Source organism: Spermophilus citellus (genome assembly GCF_964194105.1).
Source record: "Spermophilus citellus genome assembly, chromosome: 2".
Classification (NCBI taxonomy): Eukaryota; Metazoa; Chordata; class Mammalia; order Rodentia; family Sciuridae; genus Spermophilus; species Spermophilus citellus.
This window is the reverse complement of record NC_138183.1, coordinates 53,707,364-53,720,504: the sequence shown is the minus strand read 5'-3', so window position 1 is coordinate 53,720,504 and position 13,141 is coordinate 53,707,364. Positions and strand designations below refer to the sequence as shown.

General features: G+C 36.6%; 1 protein-coding gene across 1 annotated transcript in view; it reads left to right on the top strand.

Moving 5' to 3' along the window:
* LOC308639959 (uncharacterized protein) overlaps positions 1-13,141 on the top strand; it is a 459,919-nt gene that overhangs the window by 123,215 nt on the left and 323,563 nt on the right. Inside the window, exons 3-4 of the mRNA XM_081278364.1 lie at positions 325-400; positions 4,493-4,568. Of these exons, the coding sequence (XP_081134490.1) occupies positions 384-400; positions 4,493-4,568 (93 nt within the window). The 5' untranslated portion in view covers positions 325-383. The remainder of the gene's footprint in view (positions 1-324; positions 401-4,492; positions 4,569-13,141) is intronic.

Below are 13,141 nucleotides of genomic sequence, written 5' to 3'. Positions count from 1 at the left end.
GACTGGAGATGTAGCTGAGTGGTAAAGAGCCCCTGGTTTCAATTCATCCCCAATACCAAACCTATAAAGCACATTAATAGTTAAGATTCACATTAAAAAGTCTTTGGATCTCAATTGAGGAATAATTGATTAACCTAGCAAATGATAAAAAAAATTAGAACTCTAATTTTGGTTGACCTTAGTGAAATCATGAATTTCCACCTTAGAGGAGACAAAAATAATATTTAGTTAACTGTTCATTATATGCCAGCAACTTATTAGGTACTATCTTGCTAAATCTTCACAAGAGCTTTCTGAGATCGGTTAAAATGATCTATTTTCTAGATGAAGACATGAGGGGTTGGAAGTCAAGTCACTTATTGAAGATCATCTATCACTAATACATGGGATCTGAAACCAGGTGAGCTTGATATCAAGGTCCCCTCTTCCTTACCACTCTTTACTGCCTCTGTATAATCAGGTTTATATCAGTTTTATCTAAGAAAGCTCTTATAGCCAGAATGATTCACTGTTACAGCTTTTATTTGGCTTATGTTTCTTTCTGGAAACCAGTTATAATGTAAAGTTATATTTTGTAGAGATTAAATTTATGAAAGCCTTGAGTTATAGTGTCTTCCAATAGTCAAATGGATGCAAATAAGATATCCTTGGAAATCTTGCAGCTCATGACTAATATGTAATACAGAAGGATTAAATTGTGAAGTGACGTCCTTTCAGTGTGTGATGGTTAATGGGTCTTTCACTTTAGAAATCTGCCAGCAGGAAAATATTCACATGGGAACCTGTGTGAATGTTCTGCCCTAAGGAGTAGTAGAAGCCAACATTGATAGCTGGATAATTACATGAGGATTCCTTTTGCATTGCAAAAATTAAGGGGAAAAGAAGCCACTCACTCACCCAAACAAATGATCAAAAAAACCAGAGAATCTTAAACAGTGTGATGCACACTAATCTTTTTTTCCAAATCTGTCACTTATCAGTATTACCTGGGATGCATAAAATAGTACATATTCATATGTCCTCTAAGAGCTAGAATATCTGGATTCCTGATATATGGATCTGTGTGTTTTCAGAGCTTCCAGTGTGATTGATTGATTAGCTAGGGTTAGGAACTAACTATTGGGCCAGAATCCTGCAAGTACCTGGAAGCTTCTTCACTTTGTTAGTTGGGAAATTATTGCCCCGAGAAAGGGATTGAGTTCCTTAAAATTTTGTGTGTTCAGATTTTGGGGGTATTTAGAGAGACTTTCTGAGGTAACTTGATAATATATCCCTTTCCCTTCTTAGAGCAAGCAAACAAGCTGGGTGGCTTCTGTTTACCCACACTAGATAGAGTCTGTACTTATGAAGAAGCATGTTCCCCTGACTTCTAGAAGAAAGGTTTGGGCGGCAACAAAGGTTAGAATACTGAATATTACTTTTATAAATACATGAAAAAGTTATTGTCAAAGTTTGCCAGCTGCTGATTAAAAAATTATTTAAGGCCAATCCACAAGTAACCAGGTATTTTCAGCCCATTGATAATAAATTATTTTGTCTAATAAAATATAGTAATTCCAGATTTTAGTATATTCTCTTAAATCATACATTAGATAATGGAAAAGGAAAGACTGTCTTTAGAGATACTGAACAATTTTACTGGCACCAACTCAGAGTAACCCAGTAATCATCCATTCTCTTCACCCTGACTCATATTAGTTTCCCTTATTGAATTTCTAGTCAGTTTCAACAGTCATGTTATGTTCCTCCTTATGGATGCATGTCGTCCTACCCAGTAATTTTCTATAATTTCCCCCCTGTTACCCATGGGAACCATTGTTATCATCATGATCAACAACAAATATTTATTGAGCACCTGCTATGTGTAGGCTATTGCACTAGATATAAAAATAGGCCTAAGTCATATTTCCTGTTGAGAATAGACTTTGATCTAGTTTGGGCAGTAGGTATTCACCAAGATCAAGTGCCAAGTGGCTAAGGACCAAACAGATGGTCAGAAAAGGACCAGGACTAAATAGATGCTGTGTGAAATAGCTCAACTTGAGCCCCAAAGGAAAACTTATGACTTCAGTTAATAGAAATGCAGAGGCTATTGAGACATCAACAAAGACATAGGCAGGGATGATGGCAGTGTCTCTATGAAGCAATGAATAGATGAGGTGGATAATTGTTGGTTGTTTTTCTTAAGAATGATTTCTGAGCTAGAAGATTAGAATTGGGCTTCAGGGCTCTTGTCCTGTGTTTTGAACAGGGAGTTTTAGATAGATGGCAATATTAATAATTCATGCATTTGATTTGATTGACTTTTTATATCTTTACCACCTCCTTTAGAGTCTTACTACCAAGTAGCTTAAATATTAGAAAACTTAGAAGACAGCAACTATGATAAACTTGAGTTCAAACTGATCAGCGCTTGCTCTTTCAGTTCTAGAATCATAGAACTAGCCACTCGTAGAGGCTTTTGAAAGTGTTATTCAATCCCTTAATTTTACATTATCTAGATTTATCTAACTCATCAGAAACTTATGAGCAGACCCATGCCAACAGTGTAGATTCATTGACTCCCACCCAAATTAAAGCTCTTTCTTTTGCAAGTGTGGCTTTTCTGGACTTATGAAATATTAGAAATTTTTTTCAATTGCTGAAGCTTGTCTAATTTGAAAGAAATTAACTTGGTTTTCTTTATAAATTTTAATCTTGATCTTGACTATAAATCAGTGGAGAGTAGATAGAGGAGACTTGTAGCAAGGTTCAGGACCCCAGGTTCTCCTGCAGAATCTCTTCTGCTGGAATTTGGTAACTCAGATAAGTACTATTCACATCTGTGGGTCTCTGGTGCCTCCTCAGCTAACACAGACAGTTTATTAGAAGAGCACAGAGGTACTGTGAAACTTTATTTGCTCTGAGTTTAATATTTTCCACACCAAATGGGTTACTTACCAGAAAGAAGAACTATGGTGCAACTGAGTATATGTAGTTGGAGAATTGTAAGATTTATTCTTACTACATGTTTCCTGAAGGGATTGGTTATTCTACTATTATTCAAGTTTTTCTTAAATCATAAGTTGGACTTGGCATTAGTGAATGGGGCACCAATAAGTGTAACTCTGAATTGTTAGCACAAAGAAAGTGGTTTTGCCTTCTTTCTCTGACTCTAGGCAGTTTCAGTAAGAAAGAAAAAAATCTGCAGAGATGGTTTTGACTAAAACTTGGCATTATGCTTTAAGTCTGTCCACAAAGATGCCATTCATGATCAATGAATGCTTATTAAATTAGATGAATGGGTAGATCCCAGAGGGAATTTCATTGCCCAAATACAAAAGCATTGCTCTTCCATAGAAATTCTCACGTATACTGATAGGTCATAGCTTTCTGCAGTGAATTTAACTCTTTTACCCTCATAGGTTGTAGTCATCTTCTTCCATGAGTCATCTCATTTATTTAAAAGTTTAACCTTAGATTGTTTCCTTTAGGGAAAAGTTATGTGGCCCTTTCCTACTTGTCATGTTCACCTGGTGACTTTATTTTCTGTGTGATATTGACATTGGTAAGTTCATGTATGTTAATAATCCCGTCTTAATCAACAATTTTGAAACAAAAATTTTCCCTGATTTAAAGAGAAGAAAAGAAAAGGGTCAGTGGACAGATATTGGAGAAGCCCTTTGTCATTAAAAAATAGAGGCCCTAATACACAGGGTTGGGGAAGGGGATCTGTTCACAGCTGTCCTGGAGAAAACAGTCTTACTCCTGGATGACATATTTTATACTTACTATTTAAATCCACAAAAGCAAAATCCACAGTGGATTTGTAAGCAAATGGATAGTTGGGGCTAAATTATGGGAGACACATCTAATAAGAGGAAATGCATTAGTTTAGATATAGTTTTCTCTGATGTAATGGAGAGATTCAAAACAGAGTGGCTTAAATAGCAACTCATTTCTGTCTTACATGAGAGGCTGGCTACATGGTCCCTAGCTTCTGTGGTGGCTCCACAAAGCTGAGGACATGGGCTTGTTCTAATTTGTTAATCTGCCACCCTCCATGCAGGGCTTCCTTCTGGTAATTCAAGATGGCTGTTCAGCTCTGGTCACCATATAGTCAGCAGGAAAAAGAAAAAGAAAGATCAGACATGTTCTTTTATGTTAAGGCATGACCCCAAAATTGAAGTATCATTTCAACTCACATCTAATTGGTCAAAATATGAACATATGGTTACATGTAGTTATATGTCAAAGATATATTATCTTTATTTTTTTATTAGTTATAAAGATATATTATCTTTAGTTTGGTGACCATATGCCCAGCTAATGATCATTAGCATGTTAGAAAAGAAGAATTGCACTCTGTCAAAAGAAATAAAATTTGTTAAATCCTTTTTTTGTGTACTTAACTATTTATGTTAATAACCATGGAAGCTGTAATAAGAGCAATATAACCTATTTATTGAATTTTACCTCTTTCATTACTGTATCATGTCTAATCTTACAACAGCTCAAGAGAAGCGGTTATCTTACAGAGAAGAAAATTGAGGCTCAGAAAAGTTAATCAATTTGCCCAAAGACACACAGTGAGTAATTAGCATATTTGGAACTGTAGATACCTTTACTGATGCATGCATTTCTCTAAAGATCAAGATAAAGAGGCTAGGCTTTCTTTTGTAGAATGCAATTATATCTGGGGCCGGGTGCAATGGTGCACCTACAATCCCAGCTTCTCTGGAGGCGGAGGCAGGAGGATTGTGAGTTCAAAACTAGCCTCAGCAATGGTGAGGCACTAAGCAACCCAGTGAGATTCTGTCTCTAAACAAAATATAAAATAGGGTTGGGGATGTGGCTCAGTGATTGAGTACCCCTGGGTTCAGGGGTACACGCACACACATACAGAGAGAGAGAGAGAGAGAGAGAGAGAGAGAGAGAGAGAGAGAGAAGAGAAGAGAGAGAAGAGAAGAAAAGAAAGAAATTGCATCAGGAATGTGTTTGGGCTCAATCAATATAGGTTATAATAATGGAGAAATGGAGAACAAGAAGGTGGTCTATGAGATGACTACATTAAGATTGTGGAGCCCAGAGCAAACTGAAGTGGAGAGACAACCATAAAATGACAAATGTAGGAGGTGTTACTCCTGAATCCTGGAGAGATCCAGTCAGAAACCACACCAGATATCTGAACAGAGAGACTTAATACAAAGCAGTGTTAAGTAGGAAGTAGATATAAAGTTAACTCAGTAATGAAAGCAATAACAAGTAAAAATCAAAGGTAGTGGCTCTCGATCAAGAGAGCTACCCCAGGGAACGTATGTCCATGTATGAGATGTTGTTGGTTGCCACAGCTTGATGGGGAAGTGTTATTGGTATTTAGGGGTAAAGGAGAGGTCTGCTGCTAAACGCCTAAAATATACAGGACAATTCCCCATAATAAAGAAACATCCAGCCTGAAGTGTCAGCAGTGCTGAGATTGAGAAAACTTCCTCTAAGATATCAGAAGGTAGTGACTACAGGAAGCAACCACTCCCAAAGTGTAGAAGATTTCTGAAGGGCCTTGCGCTGAAATGGAGCCCTCTGAGAGGGGATGCTGATTGAGTGGTCCCTCTTGGCATTGATGTGGGCATGATGAGACTAGTTTAGCTAAATGTTTGAAAAACTGCAATCGGGATCCAGCTGATCTAAGAGATAAGTTGGCACACTAGTATGTAATCAGGTTTATGTAATCATATGTACATACAAGCAGAGTGGAATGATGAAGAGTAATGCTCAATATTTCTAGCACTGAAATAAATATTTCCCCAACTATTTAACTTGGGGAGAAAAAGATGAATTTAGTTTGACCATTGACCCCAAATGGAATCATCCAGGTAAAGAGTGGAAGATTGTGGCAGACAGGGAGTGATGATAAAGATCTGAATCTTCCACCCAGAGGTCACCTCCAACTGAAGTCCTGTGAGAAGATGAGATCAGCAAAGGAGAACAGTGTTGAACACATGATTGTCAGAATTGCCTGTTAAGGAACAGGCAGTACATACTTAACATCACATTCCTGGCATTATTATCTTGGAAGAGTTATTAGTATTTTTTTTTTTTTAAGAAATGTTGCCATTCCAACCCTGACCATTATTGCTTCATAGTGTTTACTGGGTCATTATGGCTTTTATCTTTAAGCTATTCTTGTGTGTGTGTGTGTGTGTGTGTGTGTGTGTGTGTGTGTGTGTTGCTGGGGATTGAACCCACGGCCTTGTGCATATAAGGCAAGCACTTTACCAACTGAGCTGTATCCACAGCCCTTTAAGCTATGCTTAAACAAAATTTCTTCCCTGCTACAATCAACCCACATTTTGTCTTTATGAATCTGTTCTGCTCATGTTTCTTTTAAACCAAAATGCAAGGATACGCAAATTTCACAAGCTTTATAATTATACTTCCTCATTATATGAAGAAATTTTGTTAAAGGTGAAATTCTAACTGGTTTTATGTACATTACTGATAGAACAGAAAAGAGACATTAGATAACAACTAAGAAAATTTTGACTAAATTTTGATAATAATACTTGGAAATTGGTAAATTATAACAAAGATACCATGTTTGCAAGATGCATCATGTAAATGTATAACATTATATGTAAATGTAATATAAAATATTACTAATAGGGAAAATTGTGTATTAGATATATGGCTACTCTGTAGTATCTTTGAAATCTTTCCATGATTCTAAAATAAAAAGTTTATTTTAAAAAGTAGATTTTAGGGGAGAGAAAACTAAGTTATAGATGAATAAAAGGGAAAACTTCTAGTGTACTATTGAATAGTAAGGTGACTACAGACAATGATAAGCTACTGTTTGTATTTAAAGGAAGAAGATAGGATTTAGGGAATTTTCACCAAAAAGAAATTATAAATTTTTGAAGGAGTCAGATAAGTTTACCCTAATTGAACATTACACAATGTATGCATTTTGAAACTCACACTGAACCCCATACACACACACACACACACACACACACACAATTTTGTGTATCACTTTAAACTTAAAAAAAATTAAAACCAAATTTCGTGAATGGTTGAGGGTTAAAAACAAGACGTCCTTCATTGCCTCCCTTCAGCCTTACCAGCTTTGTTCCTGTGTCCATCCTCTCTTCATTGTGATCATGTGCTTCAGGAAGGCCAGTCCATCCCCAGAGAGTAGGTCCTATGCTAGGGCTGTTGCAATAAAGTACCTCAAATTGTGTGGCTAAAAAACAACAGAAACTTATTCTTTGACAGTTCAGGAAGGCATAAGTCATAAGCTCAAAGTATCAGCAGGGTCAGTTCCTTCTGGAGTTTCTGAGGGAGGGTTCATTCCTGTCTCTCTCCTGGTTTCTGGTGGATACTAGCAATCCTTACATTCCTTGGCTTATGGATGGCATTGCTGCCTTCCCTGTGTCTCTGCTCTTCATCTCCTTTTTCTTTGTAATGACACTGTTCAATTCAGGATTCACTCTAAATCCAATCACCTCAAGACCTTTAATTGCTGCTGCAAAGCCCAATTTTAAAACAACATCCCATTCACAGTTACTGGAGGTTACGACTTGGACATATCATTTGGGAGGCATGATTTTACCCCCTATATCTAGATGGTTAAAGTTAATAGTAGTGGCCAGAGAAGGGAGAGGTAAGATTTAGAAGGAGCGAGAGCCCATGTGGTTCTACCTCTGAAGCCATCGGTTTTTATACTCCTTATTCTGTGGGTTACAATGTCTTTATTTTGAGTTGAAAGCTTCTGCCACTTCCAACTCGAAGGAACTCAAAGGAAGCAGAAAAGATACATTATCTTTGTTTATGTACTTTTGAGAGAAAACTTAATGACCTCAATCATCCAATGGAAAATTTCAGACAGTGTTTGAATTTTCTCACAATCTACTATGACATTGAATAAAAATTAAATTTATGGAGTTACAAATCTCATCATGCTTAAAATATCCTGCTCAATCTATAAAGGATTAAGTAAAATGTGGTCTCTTAAGCATGAACTAGTAGATTTTGATATAACAAATGCTTTAAGTTTATTCTTCAGTTTTCTGATACAAAGTTAACCTATCAAGAAGAAGCATAGAGAATAATGGGGCTCTATTCAAAGCAGTATCCAATTATCAGTTACTTGTGTTGGAATCAGTAATCTGCCACCTTCTGAATGTGATGTTTTAATGAGGACTCCTCTCTAAGAAGAATGAAAACAATTCATAATTATCTAAAGGATTCTAGCTCAGTTCAGATGCCAAATCTTTTTTTTAACATTTATTTTTTAGTTGTAGATTGACACAGTACCTTTATTTTTCTTATGTGGTGCTGAGGATCAAACCCAGTGCCTCACGCATGCTAGGCAAGCAGTCTACCTCTGAGATACGGCCCCAGCCCAGATGTCCAGATACTGCCCCTGCTCCCCAGTGGAAGAGTCTCATTTTCCCTTGAGAGTGAGAAAGATGGAAGGATACAGAAATCTTTTTTTTAAATTAATATTTTTTTACACAAATGGAGTATAACTTTTCATTTCTCTGGTTTTACATGATGTAGAGTCATGCCATTTATGCAATCATACCTATACATAGGGTAATAATGTATATCCCATTCCACCATCTTCCCCCCACTCCCCTCCCTTCCCTCTCCTGTGCCCAATCCAAAGTTCCTCCATTCTCCCTCCCCTCCCCCACACCCACCATTATGGAGCAGCATCCACTTATCAGAGAAAGCATTCTGCCTTTGTTTTGTGGGGGATTGACTTACTTTACTTAGCATAATATTCTCCAACTCTACCCATTTACCTGTAAATGCCATATTTTCATTCTTCCTTAAGGCCAAATAATATTCCATTGTGTATATACACCACATTTCTTTATCTATTCATCTATTGAAGGGCACCTAGGTTGGTTCCATAGTTTAGCTATTGTGAATTGAGCTGCTATAAACACTGAGGTGGCTGCATCAGTGTAATATGCTGATTTTAAAAATTTCTATAGGTATAGACTGAGGAATGGGATATCTGGGCCAAATGGTGGTTCCATTCCAAGTTTTCTAAGGAATCTTCATACTGCTTTCCAAAGTGGTGGCACCATTTTGTAATCCCATCATCAATAAATCAGTGTATATTTTCCCCCACATCCTTACCAGCACTTATTGTTACTTGAATTCTTGATAATTGCCATTCTGAGTGGAGTGTGATGAAATTTTGGAATAGTTTTGATTTACATTTCTCTAGTTGCTAAAGATGGTGAACATTTTTTCATATACTTGTTGATCAGTTGTATATCTTCTCTAAGTGTCTTCTCATTTCCTTAGTCCATTTATTGATTGCGTTATTTGGGTTTTTTTCGGTGTTAAGTTTTTTGAGTTCTTTAAATTTCCTGGAGATTAGTGCTGTATGTGATGTGCTCGTGGTAAAGATTTTCTCTTATTCTGTAGGCTCTTTCTTCATGTTATTGACTATTTCCTTTGCTGGGAAGAAGCTTTTCAGTTTGAATCAATGGCATTTATTGATTCTTGATTTTATTTCTTGTGCTTTAGGAGTGAGAACTTTTTTATAATTTTTTAAATAAATACAGGGAACTCCTGAATTCAATGGTCAATCTTCAAATACACTGAGCTTATTGATTTTATATTTACTATTTAAGTGATACATGCTTATTACATCATTATTCATAGACTAGCCTTGCTCATGGTATATGTAGAATGGATGAGAAAAAAGAGGTACTTGCTTTGAAGCTTTTGGAAAGAAGTGTGACTTTGTGAGAATTTTGGTTTACATCTATATTCTAAAACAACTCAGCTATTTCCCTATGTTGGTGAGTTCCTCATACCATGTCTGCTTAAATAGGTGTCAGGTAGACCTTAGTGGTCTACCTCTTACCTCGTTGGCCATCCATGTCTGTTGAGGTAGGGGAGCATTGTGTTATAGCAATTTTCCAATTATTCTTCTCACAGCACTTTGTTCAGACATATTAAGTGCATATTCAGTATACAAACAGATGAATGTGGAGCTCCTGTTCTTAGAACAGAGTGCATGTGCAAAAGAAATAGTGGCTTTTCACTCCACCCTTGAAAATCATCATTAATACCTTTTGGTCATTGAATCAGTCAACAAATATTGATCTAATAATTTCATTTGCAGATGTGGCCCTTGCCTGTCTAGGCCAGAAAGCAGGGAACAAGCACATGGGTACACAGATGAATGCATGCTTGCACCTGTGGAGAACGTCAGTCTGTCTTGTCCTAGACTTCCAGTTCTGTACTTGTGAAGATGATCAGGCTACCTAATGGATCTGTGCCTCAGTTATCTCAGCTGGAACATGAAACCACTAATAAACCCTGGAAGTCTTGTCCTGAATATTGAAGAGTAGTTGTGTACAATGGAAACTACATTGGCGGCAGCAGCATTGTAGAAGACTTTAAAAAATGTTGTTTCTTAGTTAATGTAGTCGTATTTCATAGTAGGGATGGGGGTGGGGGGCAAACTTTTTAGAAATCAGAGCAAGAAATCCTTTGAACTTTTTGAAAATTATAAGAATTAGCACAAACCAAAGTGAAATTGGCTCAACAAGTTTGTTGTGGCCACCATCTTTGCAGGAGCTCATATTTTTGAACATGGGATTCTAATTTGGAAATGAACTGTCTTCAGATTTTGCCACTTCTGTTTCCTCTAACTTATTATTTCTTTGATTCTTGCCCTGGTAAAACTGGGTTAAAATCAAAACCTATAAAGCTAAAGGAACAGCATTCTTGTGGTTTGTTCTTGTGCTGGATCTTAGAGCTAGGGGACTCATTCCCTAAGGTTCAGCCTCAACTTCATGGGGAAGGGTCTTCAGGTAGGGCTGTCACACCTGGGGTATGCACGACTCTGATGAGTGCATGCTCTGCTCCAGGTTTTATCCTTTGTCTCAATAACAACATAAAGAGGACAGAAGAGGGTGGGGACATCTCTGTCATTGCTTATTAGGTTGTACTTTTATTTTCTCAGAAAACTAGTGCTTTGGGGAAATAAAAATGTTCATGCTCTTTCACAGTAAAGAGATGAATTTATATTCAAAAATTATAAGAAAATTGGTTCAATATGTTTCATACGTGACACTCTCTTAATTGTAAAATCAAGGGACATATTCTGATTTCATAAAAACCGTATATTGTAATAATTATATAATGTGCTCCACCTTCTTAATTGTTGACCATTCTTTTCTCATTCTGAATATATTCATTTGACCATTGCTTGTCCAAATCATTTTGCTAACAAACAAAATACAAATATTGAAAACCACTATGATTATCCATCACTTTCATATTATATTCACTTATTAATTATTTGAACAAATACTGAGCACTTACAGCATACCCGGCTCTGATTAGACTTCAAGGATATAACATGATCAAGACCCTGGTTTTTCTGGTCTGTATTTTCAAAGCCCTAACGTTTATCAGACAGGCTCTTTTGAAATGAAAGTGTCTTTGCTTTTTCTATAACTACTGGTGTGAGCTCTCATTAGTGGCAAGGTTTAGGTGAATGTTGTGGTGATGTTAAAAGTACTTTACTTTTTTCACAATATTTCAATAGCCTATATAGTTCCAGGTATAAAAGGACACAGATATTTATTTATAGTAGAAAATATCCACATTTTTATGAAACTATTTTTTTCTGATTACATAGGAAATTTGTGTGTGTGTATACAGTGTGTGTGTGTGTGTGTGTGTGTGTGTGTGTGTATAAATACATTGTAGAAAACTGAGAAAATATGGCAAAGCCCAAAGAGGAAAGCCCGGGAGGAAACCTCTATTATGTATTTTAGATTACAGTCCTTCATGTTTCTAAATATAGATATCATGTGTGTTAAGCAGTAGTGCAAATTATTGCATCTTTCTTATAGTTTAGGTATATTATTAGGTGCTATTTTATCCTTGAATAGTCCACCTCTAAAAAGTGTTATAGTCAATTAACAGATAAAGAGACTTTGAAGCTCATAAAGGTTAAATCACTTATTCATGGTCCCTTGGCTATTAAGAAGTTGCGGTTGAATGCAGGTTGATTAAAAAAAAAACAACTCTATCAAAAACTGTCTTTTCATCATCTAGATGGCTTTTCATATGTAGCCAGATGCTCTGCAAGATGTGGATAACTAGAAATTGGTTTTGTTCTGGTGTGAGGAATGCTTTATAATATGCAAAAAATTTTGTTTTATTTTTTTATTTTTTTGGTATGTGATTCTTTTTATTTAAGGAAAAGTTTTTTTTTTTTTAAATAAATCTCTGTAAAAATAGTAACTGAACTAGTGAAACTTTTTACTTGGAACTTTTCACAAAGTTCTGAAGGCCATTTATTTTGGTGTCTGAGCATGTGCTTCTTCCCAACTTGCACTGGCAGAGGTAAGGGAGAGGACTGGTGCCTGGGAGTTGCTGCCCAATGATGTGGAGGGGCCATCACAGGGTGACCCAGCTTATTCAAGCTCAGACCCAGCTCTGCATTCTGTGAGTGGACTGTGACATGCACGTGGCCTCTACTGAGGAGTTTTTCCAAAAGAGCAAGATGAAATGTCAGGAATTGGTATCTCAATCAAAAGACTAAAGTAGTAACAGTTCTTTTTAGCACCTATTCATAGTCAGTTTGGTAAAAGCAGCTCTGTAGCTATTATTACAGACTGAGTTATAAAATAAAAGATTTTGGGCCTCACAAACACACACCAGTTTTATTGGCTCTGTTTTCAAAGCATTTGTTTATAATCTTTGGGCTCATATTACCTTTTCTTCATGTAGTAAGTGCTGCCACAGGCCTGTCAAAGGAAGTGGGTAAAAGTAGGGTCGGTCTCATTGTGCTTTTGTGGATTAAAGTTTTCTCATGGAAACTATAAAGGCTAGTCTAAAAACTCTTCTATAAACTATAAATAAGCCCATAAGACCTACTTGAATGTCAATGCATTAAATGCTTAATACACGTACAAAGACCAAATGGTTTTTTTGCATTTCTGTGATTCCCTTCTAAAATTCCAGTCTTTCAAAGTAAGAACCACAAGGAGTCATACGCACATGCATCATCGGTGCGTCACCTCATTGTTGGGGTGTTTTTTCTTAGAGCGTGCTCCACATAAAATCATCAAATCCGCACATGCCTGCAGCAGTTTAAGACCTTTACGATAGA